Source organism: Rhinoderma darwinii, chromosome 4 (genome assembly GCF_050947455.1).
Source record: "Rhinoderma darwinii isolate aRhiDar2 chromosome 4, aRhiDar2.hap1, whole genome shotgun sequence".
Classification (NCBI taxonomy): Eukaryota; Metazoa; Chordata; class Amphibia; order Anura; family Rhinodermatidae; genus Rhinoderma; species Rhinoderma darwinii.
This window is the reverse complement of record NC_134690.1, coordinates 333,607,132-333,622,417: the sequence shown is the minus strand read 5'-3', so window position 1 is coordinate 333,622,417 and position 15,286 is coordinate 333,607,132. Positions and strand designations below refer to the sequence as shown.

Here is a 15,286-nt window from a genome sequence, read left to right as displayed (position 1 = left end):
TAGACAGAGTCTCGAGATGCATCTGTGTTGGCTCTCCTGGGTAGATAGCTTAAACTGGTCCGTCCTTACCAACTCGTTAGGAGGATCGGCATCTGAGGACAGCAGGGATTGCTGCGAAGTAGGGACCAGACTAGGGAGTCCTTTCTCCCAACGAGCTTCTTGGAGCCGTTCTCGGATCCTTATAGCAACCCGAGCGGCCAGAAGGATGAGGTCATCCAGGGTAGATGGTAGATCTCGGGCGGAAAGCTCGTCCTTAATGTCAGGAGACAGTCTCTGCTAGAATGTAGACAGTCCCTGCCAGGGCCTCATTGTTCCACAACAGTTCTCCCGCCAGGGTGCGGAAGCGGATGGCGTACTCGCCCATGGAGGTATCTCCTTGTCGTAGATTCAGCGACGAGGCGGCTGCAGACGAGATTCTGCCAGTGAGGAGAGAGATGATGAAAGCGACCCTTGCGCCATCAGACGAGAATGCCCTTGCATAAAGGCTGAAGTGGATCTGGCACTGGTTCAAAAATACACGACAGGTCCCTGCATCTCCATCATATCGGTCAGGAAGAGGCAAAGAAAAGCGGGGATCAACACTGCCAGGAGGTGTAGTCAGAGGATCAACACTTCCAGGAGGTGTAGTAGGAGGAACGGCAGCTAGCGCCTCTTGCCGACGTGCAATAATGTTCAAGGCTTGGAGGAGTTGGTCCTGTCGAAACCAGAGGTCTAGCATATCCGCCCGCATCTCTAGTGACGTCATCTTGGTCTTGGATCGACCAGCGGGGTCCATGGCCTGAGCGTACTGTCACGTAGGGTACGTGGACCCACTGGGCGGTACCGCCTTGATGGTATGGCAGCTGGCCAACAGAACGCAGGTCACATTCTATAGTTCGTATAGTGTACTTGTGGCAGCTCGGACAGTAGCGAGACAGGCTCGGCTGGTACTAGGCAGCAGGCAGACGTCAGGCGTGGTGTATCAGGACATGCGTGGTATACAGCACAGCACGACTTCAGCTCAGCACGGCACTTAACCAGAATAGCACGGGATACAGGATACAGGTGCAGGAACGGGGAACACTGGGAACTCGGAAACACTAGGATACCATTTGCTTAGACAAACTTTGGGTATGGCAACAATGCTCAGGCATTGCAGGAAGGGGCTGGGCCCTTCTTATAGTCCAGAGTGCTCATGGGCTAATTTAGTACTAATTTCAGGTGCGCGCGCTGGCCCTTTAAGAGCGGGCACGAGCGTGCGCACGCACCCTATGGGATCCGGCTGGGAGAAGTGGAAGTGAGAGCTGGCGTCTCCTGAGGAGGAGATGGGGACCAGCGCTCACAGTTCTATGGCTGCGGGCGTCAGGAGGTGAGTGAACCTGATTGCCCGCGGCCATGGGCATGACACAAACAGCCAGTCTGACTAATAAGGCACCAGTGTATATTATTTCTGTACTGTGACATCACTGTGTGCGTTATTCTTGTCAGGAAAAAAGAAAGAGATGGATCCAGCGCTGTGTCCTTGAAATTGTATTTAAAAACGGAAACTATTTCCAAGTTTTAATGAAAAATGAATAAATATAAAAACAGGTAACTTTGTAAATGGATATTCTCAAGAAAATTTCGTAGGATATGTGGCAGTATGTGCGGTGCCTACGCGTTTCTGACGCATACAGCGTCCTTAGTCATGGCTTCTGCTGAGTCACTGTAGTCAGTCTGAGAATTTATAGTCAGTCTATTTTTAGAAACAATTAATTGCGGGTCACGAATTAGGGAACTCCCAAAACCAGTCTGGAACGCAACTCACTTCCTGTCAGACATGGATACGAAGGAAATAAATAAGTGAATTAAATCCCTTTCAAATAAATCAACTTTCAAAATAGTTTGTGAAGTGAAACCCCACAAGATTGAAAAGATCGTAACTATTTGTAAAATATAAATGTAAGTGTTGGATGTGTGGAAAAAATACAAGGAATATTACACAAATTATTTTTACGAGCTGTTCCCTACGAGATTAATTGAAAAAACTGACTGAGAATATGTAGTAAATAAGAATAAAAAAATGAGATTAAAAAATGTAAATATTGGACAAAAACCGAAGGAGAAAATTTGTGAAAGAAAATCTTTCTGTACTTTGAACTGAGAAACTGGATAAATATAATATGTATGTAACAATTCGATATAATGCAACAAAATTTAAATTCAAAAGGATTAATTTGGTGTTTGGATATATTTTGCTTTACATGTAATTCATTGCTTTTAATAGGTGTATCGATTGTATAAATTGTCGGGAATTACATGTAATTACATGTAATTACATTGCTTTTAATAGGTGTATCGATTGTATGAATTGTCGGGAATTACGAAGACACGACTCATGCTAGTTATGAAAGGCATGAAAATAGACTGACTATAAATTCTCAGACTGACTACAGTGACTCAGCAGAAGCCATGACTAAGGACGCTGTATGCGTCAGAAACGCGTAGGCACCGCACATACTGCCACATATCCTACGAAATTTTCTTGAGAATATCCATTTACAAAGTTACCTGTTTTTATATTTATTCATTTTTCATTAAAACTTGGAAATAGTTTCCGTTTTTAAATACAATTTCAAGGACACAGCGCTGGATCCATCTCTTTCTTTTTTCCTGACTTCTTACGTGTGCCGACACGAGGATCCGTGTGCAAGTCTATACATGCGATAAGGTGAGCTGGAGGAATCCTCCCACACTTTTTTTCGTTATTCTTGTATTATGACACTACCCCTATTGTATGACATTACAGTGCGCAGTATTCCTATACTGTGACATTGATGTGTGTATTTTCCATGTATTATGGTGATGCGTTTATTATGTGTGCTGTGACATCACTGTGGTCCTTAGCCTTTCACTATGACATCACTATGTTTATTAAATTGGTTCTGTAACATTACCCCTTTTCTATGACAGCACTGTGCGTAGTATTCCTATACTGTGACATCACTGTGCGCAAAATCCTTTTACAGTATTATGATTCTGTGTTTATTATCCCAGTCGATGTATACCTGTATTACATTCTCAGAATTATGCTGTATTCACACTGCCATATTTACAGTTTGTGTTGACTGGATATATATTGCAAAAATGTTTAGAGCTGTGATGATCTCTGATGAGGTAAAATAAATGGCTTCCATTGAGACTAGTGCAACAGCGCCATCTGGTGTTTAAATATAATAAAATCCCGCGTGGATCCAGCTTTGTGAACACCTTGGCTCCACAAATTCTTTTGAAGAGCTCTGAGATGAGCGGCAAACGGTACTTGTTATTGACCGTGACTTGGTTCAAACCTCGGTAATCGATACAAGGACGAGTGTGTGTGGGTGTGTGTGTGTGTGTGTGTGTGTGTGTGCGTACTCTATCATACAAAATAAATCAAGAAGTGAATTTGCAAAAAAGTTGTTGTAAAGAAGTGTATGAGGCTGACCAATCAGTGACCAATCAGCCTCACACACTTCTCATTGTTCCATCCCTGCTTCTTTCACTGCACAATCACACTGTGCTGTGGATCATGCTGGGCTGGAACAATGAGAAGTGTATGTGGCTGATTGGTCACTGATTGGTCAGCCTCATACACTTCTTCACAACACCCACTTGGTCAAAAGTAAAAACACGCCCAGTTGGTCTTTAAAGGGAATGTGTTGCTAGAAAAAAATGTATTTTTTTTAGTTAAACAGTTAGTGCATAGGTGATTAAACATTGTTCGAATTTTTTTTTTTTCTTTCACGAGTCAGGAAATATTATAAATTAGATTCTAATTTATAATATTTCCCAGTGCTGGTCACTAGATGGAGCAATTCCCAAAATTGCAGCATTGCATGTGGTAAAGCAACCACATTGCTTTATGCTGCAAAATTTGGGAAAACTCACTCGCTCTAGTGAGCTCTCAGAATCCCCCCCTCCTTTATCCTGGCTAGTGCCGGGAGAAACGAGGGGATTGAACGGTCAAACCTCCTACACTGTGTGTCGCCATTTTTTGAGCTAACACACAGTGTAGTAGGTTTACATACACTAGTAAACACAGTAAAACACTTACATACACAGAAATCACTTACCTGCTCCAGTCGCCGCCGCAACCTCCGGTCCTTCCGCTCCGTCTGCTACCCCGCTCCAAGTGCACAAGTCTGGAAGCCGCGACCGGAAGTAGTAATCTTACTGTCCGGCCGCGACTTCCGGTCTACAGGAAAATGGCGCCGGACGGCGCACAGTTCAACTTGGACTGTGTGGGAGCGGCGCATGCGCCGTTCCCACACAGACGGCGTACACCATAGTGGATGGAACGGGCCCCGTTCGCATTCACTATGGGACTGTTGCTGCCGTATTCCATGTCTATATGTGTCGTTAATCGACACATACAGAAATGGAAAAAAAAATGGCAGCCCCCATAGGGAAGAAAAAGTAAAAAAATAAAAAAAAGTAAAACACAAACACACAAATAAATATAAAAGTTTTTATTAAAGCACTAAAATGAAACTGATGTAAAAAATTTTACTTTAAGAAACTAAATCTAAAATTGCTCATAACTTGCTTAAAAATGATCGTTTTTCAAAATAAAAACTACTGCTGTTATCTACATTCCAGCGCCGATCAGACTATGTAGGAGATAAGGAACTTATAATGTGGTGACAGAGCCTCTTTAATATACACTATCAAGGTTAATTGAGCCTTATTCAGGACCAAAGCAGAGATCAGCTACAAAGAATGCCTCTATCTCTGGAGGACCCGAGATGACTGTGCATTACATGGACAGCTAATTGATTTAAAAGGGCACCGTGTAATGCTTATTTTCCCCTTTGGTGGTGCTGCAGGAGAATAGAACACTCTCTGCTGGACTCCTATGAATATAGCTGGTTATTGAGTGTCTCACAGCGGGACACCCTGTGATCAGCTTATTGTCGGCAAACTCTTCTGACAAAAAATACAAAGTGGACAATTCCCTATCACGACCCCAACAAAACTGATTCTTTATAGAGCATAGAATAGCTTTAGGGTTACAGGGCCCCCGAGCACCAGGTTAAAAAAAAAAATCAAGTTTCAGCAGACCTTTATATTAATGAAACTCGAAAAATAAAATAACAGATTTGTAAAGAGAAATTGCAGTATCTGACTACAGCAGGCTGGAGTGAAGCGAATGCATTTTATAGACGTATGATAAGCTCTCCAATGCTGCTTTTTCAATCTAGAGGAATTCATTTTATGCTAGGATCAAGTTGTAGCCTTGATGTTAAAAGAAATAATATTATAACTCAGTAGCGGGGAATCCATGATATACTATAAGAGGAGATATTGTCCTTTTCAAGTAGTAATAATATTACATGCCACTTTCTGCATACTCGTTTTGTTTGTATCTCTGCTTTTTTAGTATCAAATTATTATTACCGTTCTTCAATTTCAGACTATATAAAAACATTAAGAAAATATATAGAAGCAATAAGAAATAAAGCCCTATGAGCAAAAATAGACCTAATGTTTCAATAGTTTCAATAGTGAAGAATAAGTAGAATCAGAAATACGGGGGAGGAAGGACTGCTGTTTTCTATTATGTGTATATATTTAGGGCTTTGGTGAGATGTAAAATACATAGTGCGTAGGTAAACTTCTTAAAATATATATAAAAAATACCATAATCACCAGTCCCTCTTGTCGATGGGTCCTTGTTGGCCTCCTGAGATGACGTTGTTGTGTCCCATGTGACTCCTGCAGCCTGTTATTGGCTGCAGCAGTCACATGGGAAAAAAATATTTTTTTTCTGCCTTCCTCCTGAGATGATGTTATTTTGTCCCATGTGACTGCTGCAGCCAATCCCAGGCTGCAGCAGTCACATGGTACAAAACACCGTAATCTCAGGAGGCCGGCAGAGACGCATCACTATGGAAAACCAAGGGTTTTAATACCAATATGGTATTTTTTTACTTTAGTGGTGGAATCATGAGTGCCCCGAATGCCCTGTCTGGTTCTCTGATGTCTTCTAGGACTGTTTCCAACTTAGAGACAGTCCTAGAAGACATCAGAGAGTCAGACAGGACAATTGGAGCACTTGCAATTTGCGGTGAATTTAATCGGACCAAATCAAATTTCGGAGCTGATTCAATTGAATTGACCTTGAAATACATTTTGGGAAATTCGCTCATCTTTACTTATAGGCTATAAATTGAAGGGAAGACTCTGGGCTGTCTTACACATCCCCGCTGGACCAATAAACATTTGGTCACTGATACAGATCTTGCTTTATACTACAGGTATAGATTCAGCAAAGTGTGTCTCTGAAATAGGGCTGGGCGAATATATAACCTAAATCTTAATCGAGGTTAATTGAACATGTAACCTCGATTACAATTATTGAACGATTATTTAGGTCAATCCCCTATTTGCATGCTATGCCATTGAATTAATATTTATCCTTTGAGCCTGCTGTGTACTACTGTATATAATATACCCCCCGACACTGCCCCCACACAGTATATTGCCACCATAATGCACCTTACACAGTATAATGCCCCTATAACTTCCCTCCACACAGTATAATGCCCCCATAACTGCCCACACACAGTATAATGCCCCCATAGCTGCCGCCACACAGTATAATGCCCCCAATAACTTCCCTCCACGCAGTACAATGCCCCCATAACTGCCCTCCACACAGTATACTGCCCCCATAACTGCCCTCCACACAGTATAAATGCCCCCACAACTGCCCTCCACACAGTATAATGCCCCCCATAACTGCCCTTTACATAGTATAATGCCTCCAAAGCTGCCCCAGCACACTATAATGCCCCCATAGCTGTTCCTACACAGTATAATGCCCCTATAACTACTCTCCACACAGTATAATGCCCTATAGCTGCCCTCCACACAGTATAAATGCCCCCACAACTGCCCTCCACACAGTATAATGCCCCCCATAACTGCCCTTTACATAGTATAATGCCTCCAAAGCTGCCCCAGCACACTATAATGCCCCCATAGCTGTTCCTACACAGTATAATGCCCCTATAACTACTCTCCATATAGTGTAATGCCCTATAGCTGCCCTCCACACAGTATAAAGTCCCCCAAAGCTGCCCCCTCACAGTATAATGCCCCATAGCTGCCCCCACACAGCCCAAATAGTGCCTAATAAAAATAATAATATACATACTGACCTAATAACGTTACAATGACAAGTGGAGGAGGTCCCACCGCTCCTCCAGTCTGCGGCTCGGCGTAGACAGGCGCGATCACGTCACTGCCTCGCGTCTGGTGCTAAATAGTGAATGCTAGAGCAGGTACATTACGGCCCCCTGCTCTACCATTGGATGCAACTGTATCTGCATCCTGAAGATGCAGATACAGTTTAAACCGGGGAAAAAAAATGTAATCGCCCGAAATGCGGAAGATGACGTCGGTTAATTAAGCTAAATTTTGATTTCGTATTTTTTTTATTAATTGCCCAGCCTTACTCTGAACTATAAGGGCATTCAGAATAGGAACAATTTTTATATTCGTTTGTCCACGTGACAACACTAAATACCTGTTCTTGTTCAGCCTTGTCATAGGGACATTGTGTGGAAGCAAATCATTACACACACAAACAATACACAGCAACAATGCAGCTACTGGTGTGAATGGTGATTTAGATCTTTATAATATCGCTATGGCAAGACGGAACAGTGAAAAAATTTGATGTCATAAGGACTTGGTTGCTTTTTATATAGCTTATCCATTAAAGAGTTCTGTTTATAGTCAACCTGTTTCCCTCTGTAGAATGTAAATTAATGTACCTATGTGCAACAGTGATGCTGTCAATGCAATACAAATTCATTATAATAATATATTTCACTGTATTAAATTTGATGTGAATGAACGAGTTAATACATAATTCTTATCAATTCTTGCAAAGTTCCCCAATTAATAAAACTTCTTCAAACAGAATCTACTCCCACCTTTCCATGTTCCCTGTGCAGATCACATCTTGATAGTGCTGACAAGAGTCTTAAATAATTTGTACTTTATTTCTTGACAGGCATTTGGAGAGGAAATTGCACCCATCAGCTTGAAGGTGAAGACAGTGAATGATGTGGCTAGTCAGCTCTCTGCTCTAGATATTCAGCCATCTGCTAAAAACACTCGCCAACTGGATGACCTGAACATTAGATGGAAACTCCTACAGGTATAACTGTCTCATCTTGTAAAAATAGAAATTAGACATTCTCTAGGGACTCGGCTTCTGTAAAGTTTGCATCGGCTTGTATTCTATTCCACCACTATATTATAATTGCTATTACACATGAAGTGTACTTAAAGGACATGGAAACCTTTGAAAACTTTTTTTTTACTTTTTAACTTTAAAAGTATATTTTATATTTTTGTTTTTATTGCAACTTTGTAATTTTGTTTTTATTAAAAAAATATTAACTTTTTGAGAAACCGCTTCTGTGTCCTGGATACATTATAGCTGTATCTAGCGCTGAAGCCCGAATTCGATGACATCTAAGTTCATAATAATTAATATTGTGCAGTTCCCCCTTGTGCTACCATTCCTGTACAGTTTTTTCAGTGTGGCAGGGCACTTTATCCCGTTAAAAAAAGGCTACTGCCATTTGGGAATATCGTTGCTATGAAGGAGTGTACTTTGTCTGCAACAATGTTTAGGTAGGTAATGTGTGTCGAAGTAACATCCACATGAATGTCAGGAACCAAGGTTTCCCAGAAAAACATTGTCCAGAGCATCACACTGACTCCGCAGCTTTCCTTCTTCCCATAGTGCATTCTGGTGCCATCTCTTCGCCCGGTAACTGAGACACCTGGCTGTCCACATGATGTGAAAGAAAACCTGATTTATCAGACTAGGCCATTCCATTGCTCTATGGTCCAATTCTGATGATCACAAGCCTATTGTAGACGTACCAGTAATGTGCCGCAAAGTCAGAAACTGTGTGGAAAAACCGTTTTGTCAATATGGTTTTTGGCTGAATGTTTTTGTTTTTTTTACAGGTGAAACAGGTTAAAAAGCACCTGTTTCACCTGTAAAAAGCATGCAGACCACCATCCAAATAAAAAGAAAATCTGAGTAAAGTCACGGGATTTTGCCGCATGCTTCTTGATCGCGCGACACATTGCTGCTGCATGTGTATACACCTAAATAATTATGTTGCTAAAGTTATAGAAAAATAATTTGCATTAGATAAAGTACATATGTTCGCCATTGTTACAATCAGGAGAATTGGAGATATTGAATTGGTTATACAAACTACATTGGAGTGGGAAATAAATTTTTGTACTATTTCCCCAATATAATTGCGACAAAAGTAAACGTTTCTTTTGGTAAAAAAAAATAAAAATGGATTCAGTGAAGGGTCTGTAAAACAAAACACAGAGAGAAAAGAAGAATGCTGCTCAAAGGCAATGTGTTAACCCGCCCTTAGGTGGTTTTATGACTCTAGTGGTTGGTAGGGGCCCATGACCATTTTTGGCCCAGGCCACTCTCAATCCCTGCATGGATTCTATTCATATATAGGGTAAATGTATATTCAATAATCCATATCGGAATGTAGCATACTGTAACATTTCTGAAGAGGTAGTGTTTTACTTTATATATTATATGTGGAGAGCCTTATGATTAGTTTTACATACTGTATATTGTTTTAGACTTCACAGTACATATTCATTCATGTAGATCCTGACATTGTGTGGGCTTATGGTTTGTGTCAGTATTCTTTCCACAGCAAGAAGCAAATTATCCCACCAAGACATGATTTTATTTTTCTTTGATACTCTCCATTTGTAATTTTTATGCATTTATCTGTTGCTCCCTGGCACCTCTGTGATACATATATTGGATGCAATTTGTAAGCAGTGTTGTAACTCCATAAATCATGCTGCCATTATTGAGAGCTGCAAAACTTGGCAGAAGAAAAATCTACTTTACTGCGACCCATGCAAAATGTTGATTAAAACAAATCCAGTTTTCACAGGATGGACAGTGTGTCCCCAAAGAGACGCTGAGTGCGCAGAGGATAAAGATTTTAGTTGTAAAATCGTGGTGTGTTAAAATAATGTGGGGGTGGGGAGGGGAATTAGATCAATTTGTGACTCCTTGACGAAAGTATCACTTCATGACAATCAATCAACTTCAGGAATAAGCATAAAGATAGTGAGGGTCAGTTCACACTGCGTTTTTTGGCGCTGATTTTGATGCAGAAACTTTTTTTTCGCAGGTGGCGTTTGGCCGCTCACGGAAAAAAAACCAGCATGCTCTTTCTTCAAGCAGTTTACGCCTCTAAACTCCCATTAAAATCAATGGGAGGCAGAAAAAACACATGTCACTTGCGTTTTTTGGAGGTTTTTGCCCGTGTTTTTTGCATTACATTCAACAGCCGTGAAAAATGGCACAAAAAACGTGAAAAAAAAAAAAGCATCTAAAAACACTGGCAATTTAAAATCTGCCGCCTGACTGAATTTAAGCATCAAAAAACGCTTGCAATTGGCAGATCTTTTCTGCCTGTCTAAAAACGCTGTGTGAACTTATCTTTAGGCCCCATGCACACGAACGTAAAAAGACCCGTAATCACGGACCGTAATTACGGGCCCATAGACTTCTATTTGCCACGGGTACCTCCCCGTATGCTTACGGCAAGGTGCCCGTGCCGTTGAAAAATATAGAACATATCCTAATTTAGGCCGTAATTACGGAAGCGTTGCTAGGCGACGTCAGTAAATAGTCACTGTCCAGGGTGCTGAAAGAGTTAAACGATCGGCAGTAACTGTTGCAGCACCCGGGACAGTGACTACCGATCACAATATAAATCAACGTGTAAAAAAAATAGAAGTTCATACTTACCCAGAACTCCCTGCTTCTTCCTCCAGTCCGGCCTCCCAGGATGACGTTTTAGCCCATGTGACCGCTGCAGCCATATGAATTTCTTTTACTTTTACCTCGGAAAGGGCTGCCCCTTCTCTCTATCCTGCACTGATAGAGAGAAGGGGCTGCCGATTAGTGCAGTGCAATTTTGCAGCGAAAACGTTCCCGTAAATACGGGTGGAATACGTGTGACACCGAACCCGTATTTACGCCAGTATTTACGGGAGGGAAAAAATACGTTCGTGTGCATGAGGCATTAGAGTGTTATTTCTTCAGTCCCCTAGTAACACTATATAAACAGAAAAAAACTATATTAAATTGCGCACTTTGTTGTTTTTATTTTTAATAACAACCATATTTGCAATCGTTGGCTCATTTTTACCTTTAAAATTACAATTTAATTGACTTTTTGATGGCTTTCTAGGCAGCAGTTGAAGAACGTCTCAAACAACTTCAAGAAGCGCATCGAGATTTTGGCCCTGCATCCCAACACTTCTTGTCTAGTAAGTTGAAGATGTGATCACATTGAGCTGAGGAAGCGCACAATAATCTAGTCATATGTACTGTAATATTGTGATGATGTTCAGCATTGGTCCCGTAACCTCCAAATACCATCAATCCAGTAGTGATCCTGACACGTTTATCAAATATGTCTCCTTTCGTTTCTATGAAGCTTTTAAAGCATTCATCTGAGGTCGTGGCAGTATCTGACAATATGGGGGAGATTTAGCAATGTGTTAGCGCCTAGAGTATGTCGTAAAAGGCGCCGAAATTTGGCACATTTCTGGCACATAATGCTGCATCAAGTTGTAGCCCTATTTATGAAATGCAGAAACGTGTTCTTTTTGGCACATCGCTATACATTTTTAAGTGTCTTAAAAATGGCGTGACTTGGCAAAAAATGGTGTTGCTTAAAATGCACTGCTGTGCGACAAACTTAGACTAAGCCAACCAAGAAATGGTATAAAGACGAGAAAAGTGTATGGCAAGATGTGCCAAATTTATCATACAAAGGAGAATGCGAAAGATGTGCCACGTTTATCATACAGGGGGGAATACCCTTATAATACGGCACCCGATGAAGCATGGTACAATTTTTAATCTGTTAAAAAAAAAACTATGCCTTTGTATTGAAGGTATATGGAGGTACAGTATGGCACCATAAATGTCTATGGATGCCATATAAAGGTACAACGGCCCTTCACCTGAATCCTGACGCAGATTGACAAACACAATCTCATATAAAAAAAATCTCACTACAACTACGGCAGCGAAGAGCGAGAGCGTTCTTTTTTGTTTGTTTGCTTGAACAGTACATGAATGTTTCATTTTAAATTTATTTGGCTGTAAACTGATGGTTTTAAAATGTCTATTCTCCATTTCACATTTTTTTCGTCTTGAGCATTTAAACCTCATTAAAGCCAATAAACATAAAAATACGCAGTGACATATTTAGGACCTTTTTGTATTTTAGATTGTGACATTGATTAATTTTTTAGGGTTTTTTGTATTTTAGATTGTCTAATTTATTTATTTTTTAGTTTTTTTTGTATTTTAGATTGTCTTTTATATATATATATATATATATATATATATATATATATATATATATATATATATATATATTGATAAAGAAAATTTCAGCTGGTAAAGTCTAATGGCTATTTTTCCTTACTCTCTCAGCTTCAGTACAGCTCCCATGGCAACGATCCGTTTCACTTAACAAAGTGCCCTACTACATCAAGTAAGTTTTTCTTCATATTGTTTCTGCTTTTCTATTTAGGTTATTGAATGTGTATTGTGTGGCTAAAGAGACAGGTGTGACTGTATAGACGTACTGTCATTGCATTTATTGTGTTTTTCTTAAATATATTCGGAAAGATGTAGTTGTCCTGATGACCAGGTAAAGCAGGCAGAAATAAAAGTGGACATACAGCAACCTTATCTATCTCAGGACTACAAATGAATATCATCTGGCTAAGACTTCTCACCCTAAAGCTACAGTGAAGGAAATAAGTATTTGATCCCTTGCTGATTTTGTAAGTTTGCCCACTGTCAAAGACATGAACAGTCTAGAATTTTTAGGCTAGCATAATTTTACCAGTGAGAGATAGATTATATATTTTAAAAAAACCTGAAAATCACATAGTCAAAATTATATATATTTATTTGCATTGTGCACAGAGAAATAAGTATTTGATCCCTTTGGCAAACAAGACTTAATACTTGGTGGCAAAACCCTTGTTGGCAAGCACAGCAGTCAGACGTTTTTTGTAGTTGATGATGAGGTTTGCACACATGTTAGATGGCATTTTGGCCCACTTCTCTTTGCAGATCATCTGTAAATCATTAAGATTTCGAGGCTGTCGCTTGGCAACTCGGATCTTCAGCTCCCTCCATAAGTTTTTGATGGGATTAAGGTCTGGAGACTGGCTAGGCCACTCCATGACCTTAATGTGCTTCTTTTTGAGCCACTCCTTTGTTGCCTTGGCTGTATGTTTCGGGTCATTGTCGTGCTGGAAGACCCAGCCACGAGCCATTTTTAATGTCCTGGTGAAGGGAAGGAGGTTGTCACTCAGGATTTGACGGTACATGGCTCCATCCATTCTCCAATTGATGCGGTGAAGTAGTCCTGTGCCCTTAGCAGAGAAACACCCCCAAAACATAATGTTTCCACCTCCATGCTTGACAGTGGGGACGGTGTTCTTTGGGTCATAGGCAGCATTTCTCTTCCTCCAAACACGGCGAGTTGAGTTAATGCCAAAGAGCTCAATTTTAGTCTCATCTGACCACAGCACCTTCTCCCAATCACTCTCAGAATCATCCAGATGTTCATTTGCAAACTTCAGACGGGCCTGTACATGTGCTTTCTTGAGCAGGGGGACCTTGCGGGCACTGCAGGATTTTAATCCATTACGGCGTAATGTGTTACCAATGGTTTTCTTGGTGACTGTGGTCCCAGCTGCCTTGAGATCATTAACAAGTTCCCCCCCGTGTAGTTTTCGGCTGAGCTCTCACCTTCCTCAGGATCAAGGATACCCCACGAGGTGAGATTTTGCATGGAGCCCCAGATCGATGTCGATTGACAGTCATTTTGTATGTCTTCCATTTTCTTACTATTGCACCAACAGTTGTCTCCTTCTCACCCAGCGTCTTACTTATGGTTTTGTAGCCCATTCCAGCCTTGTGCAGGTCTATGATCTTGTCCCTGACATCCTTAGAAAGCTCTTTGGTCTTGCCCATGTTGTAGAGGTTAGAGTCAGACTGATTAATTGAGTCTGTGGACAGGAGTCTTTTATACAGGTGACCATTTAAGACAGCTGTCTTTAATGCAGGCACCAAGTTGATTTGGAGCGTGTAACTGGTCTTGAGGAGGCTGAACTCTTAATGGTGGGTAGGGGATCAAATACTTATTTCTCTGTGCACAATGTAAATAAATATATATAATTTTGACTATGTGATTTTCTGGTTTTTTTTTAAATATAATCTATCTCTCACTGGTAAAATTAACCTAGCCTAAAAATTCTAAACTGTTCATGACTTTGACAGTGGGCAAACTTACAAAATCTGCAAGGGATCAAATACTTATTTCCTTCACTGTATCTGCTGTTCACCATGTCCACATCCATATATATTACTAAACAGAATGCATAGCAACACAATTCATACCAATACTATTGATTAGGAAAGTACCCATTTATTATAAAATGTTTTCTTTATGTGTTATGTGATTATAATCCAGATGTAGCTTTTCTTTTCTGTGTATGTAAATGCATAACCAAATCATAGAAAATACACATGAAAAATGGATGACAATTGTAAAACATTTTAAAGTGTACCTATTTTTATAATTTTCTGCATAAACCAGTAGTACGTGTGAATACATGAAACATTGTAATACATCGTATTAGGAGAAATTGGCATCTTCCTAGTCTTACTGCAGTTTGTAGTCACCCTTTTCCTGCCTGCAGGAAAATGTTCTGAATGTAAATGTTCAGAATTCTACTAAATTCCCAGTAACTCTGTTTAGTTTAAGTTTTAGTGAATATAATACAGAGGGGAGGAGGGAGATGCAGCTGGATTTTCTCTTTCTAAGTACACAAGCAAGGGGATGAGAAAAAAAAACAAAAATATGCAGGCTAAGGCTGGTTTTCTTGGGCCCATAAGAGTTACGATAATAAAACGTCGATCGGAGCTCATTTAAAGGCTCTTTACATGGGCCAATGTGAACTGTATGGGGACAAACGATCGATAAAACTATCACTCGGTTCCCATACAGTTTGCATTTTGTCGGTAGCACATGCTTTGTGGTTACCCGGGAAGATGTACTGTCAATAATGATGATTTTTAGGGCTGCACAAAAGAACCAATCAGCCAACAAACAAGCATTTGTTCATATGGCAGCTGATCGTTGCCCTGTTTACA

General features: G+C 40.4%; 1 protein-coding gene across 4 annotated transcripts in view; it reads left to right on the top strand.

Moving 5' to 3' along the window:
* The window catches only part of UTRN (utrophin), a 603,028-nt gene that overhangs the window by 460,656 nt on the left and 127,086 nt on the right, over positions 1–15,286 (top strand). For all 4 annotated transcript variants that reach the window (XM_075862837.1, XM_075862834.1, XM_075862835.1 and 1 more), the window contains 3 exons: positions 8,024–8,170; positions 11,286–11,364; positions 12,545–12,605. In XM_075862837.1, the coding sequence (XP_075718952.1) occupies positions 8,024–8,170; positions 11,286–11,364; positions 12,545–12,605 (287 nt within the window). The remainder of the gene's footprint in view (positions 1–8,023; positions 8,171–11,285; positions 11,365–12,544; positions 12,606–15,286) is intronic.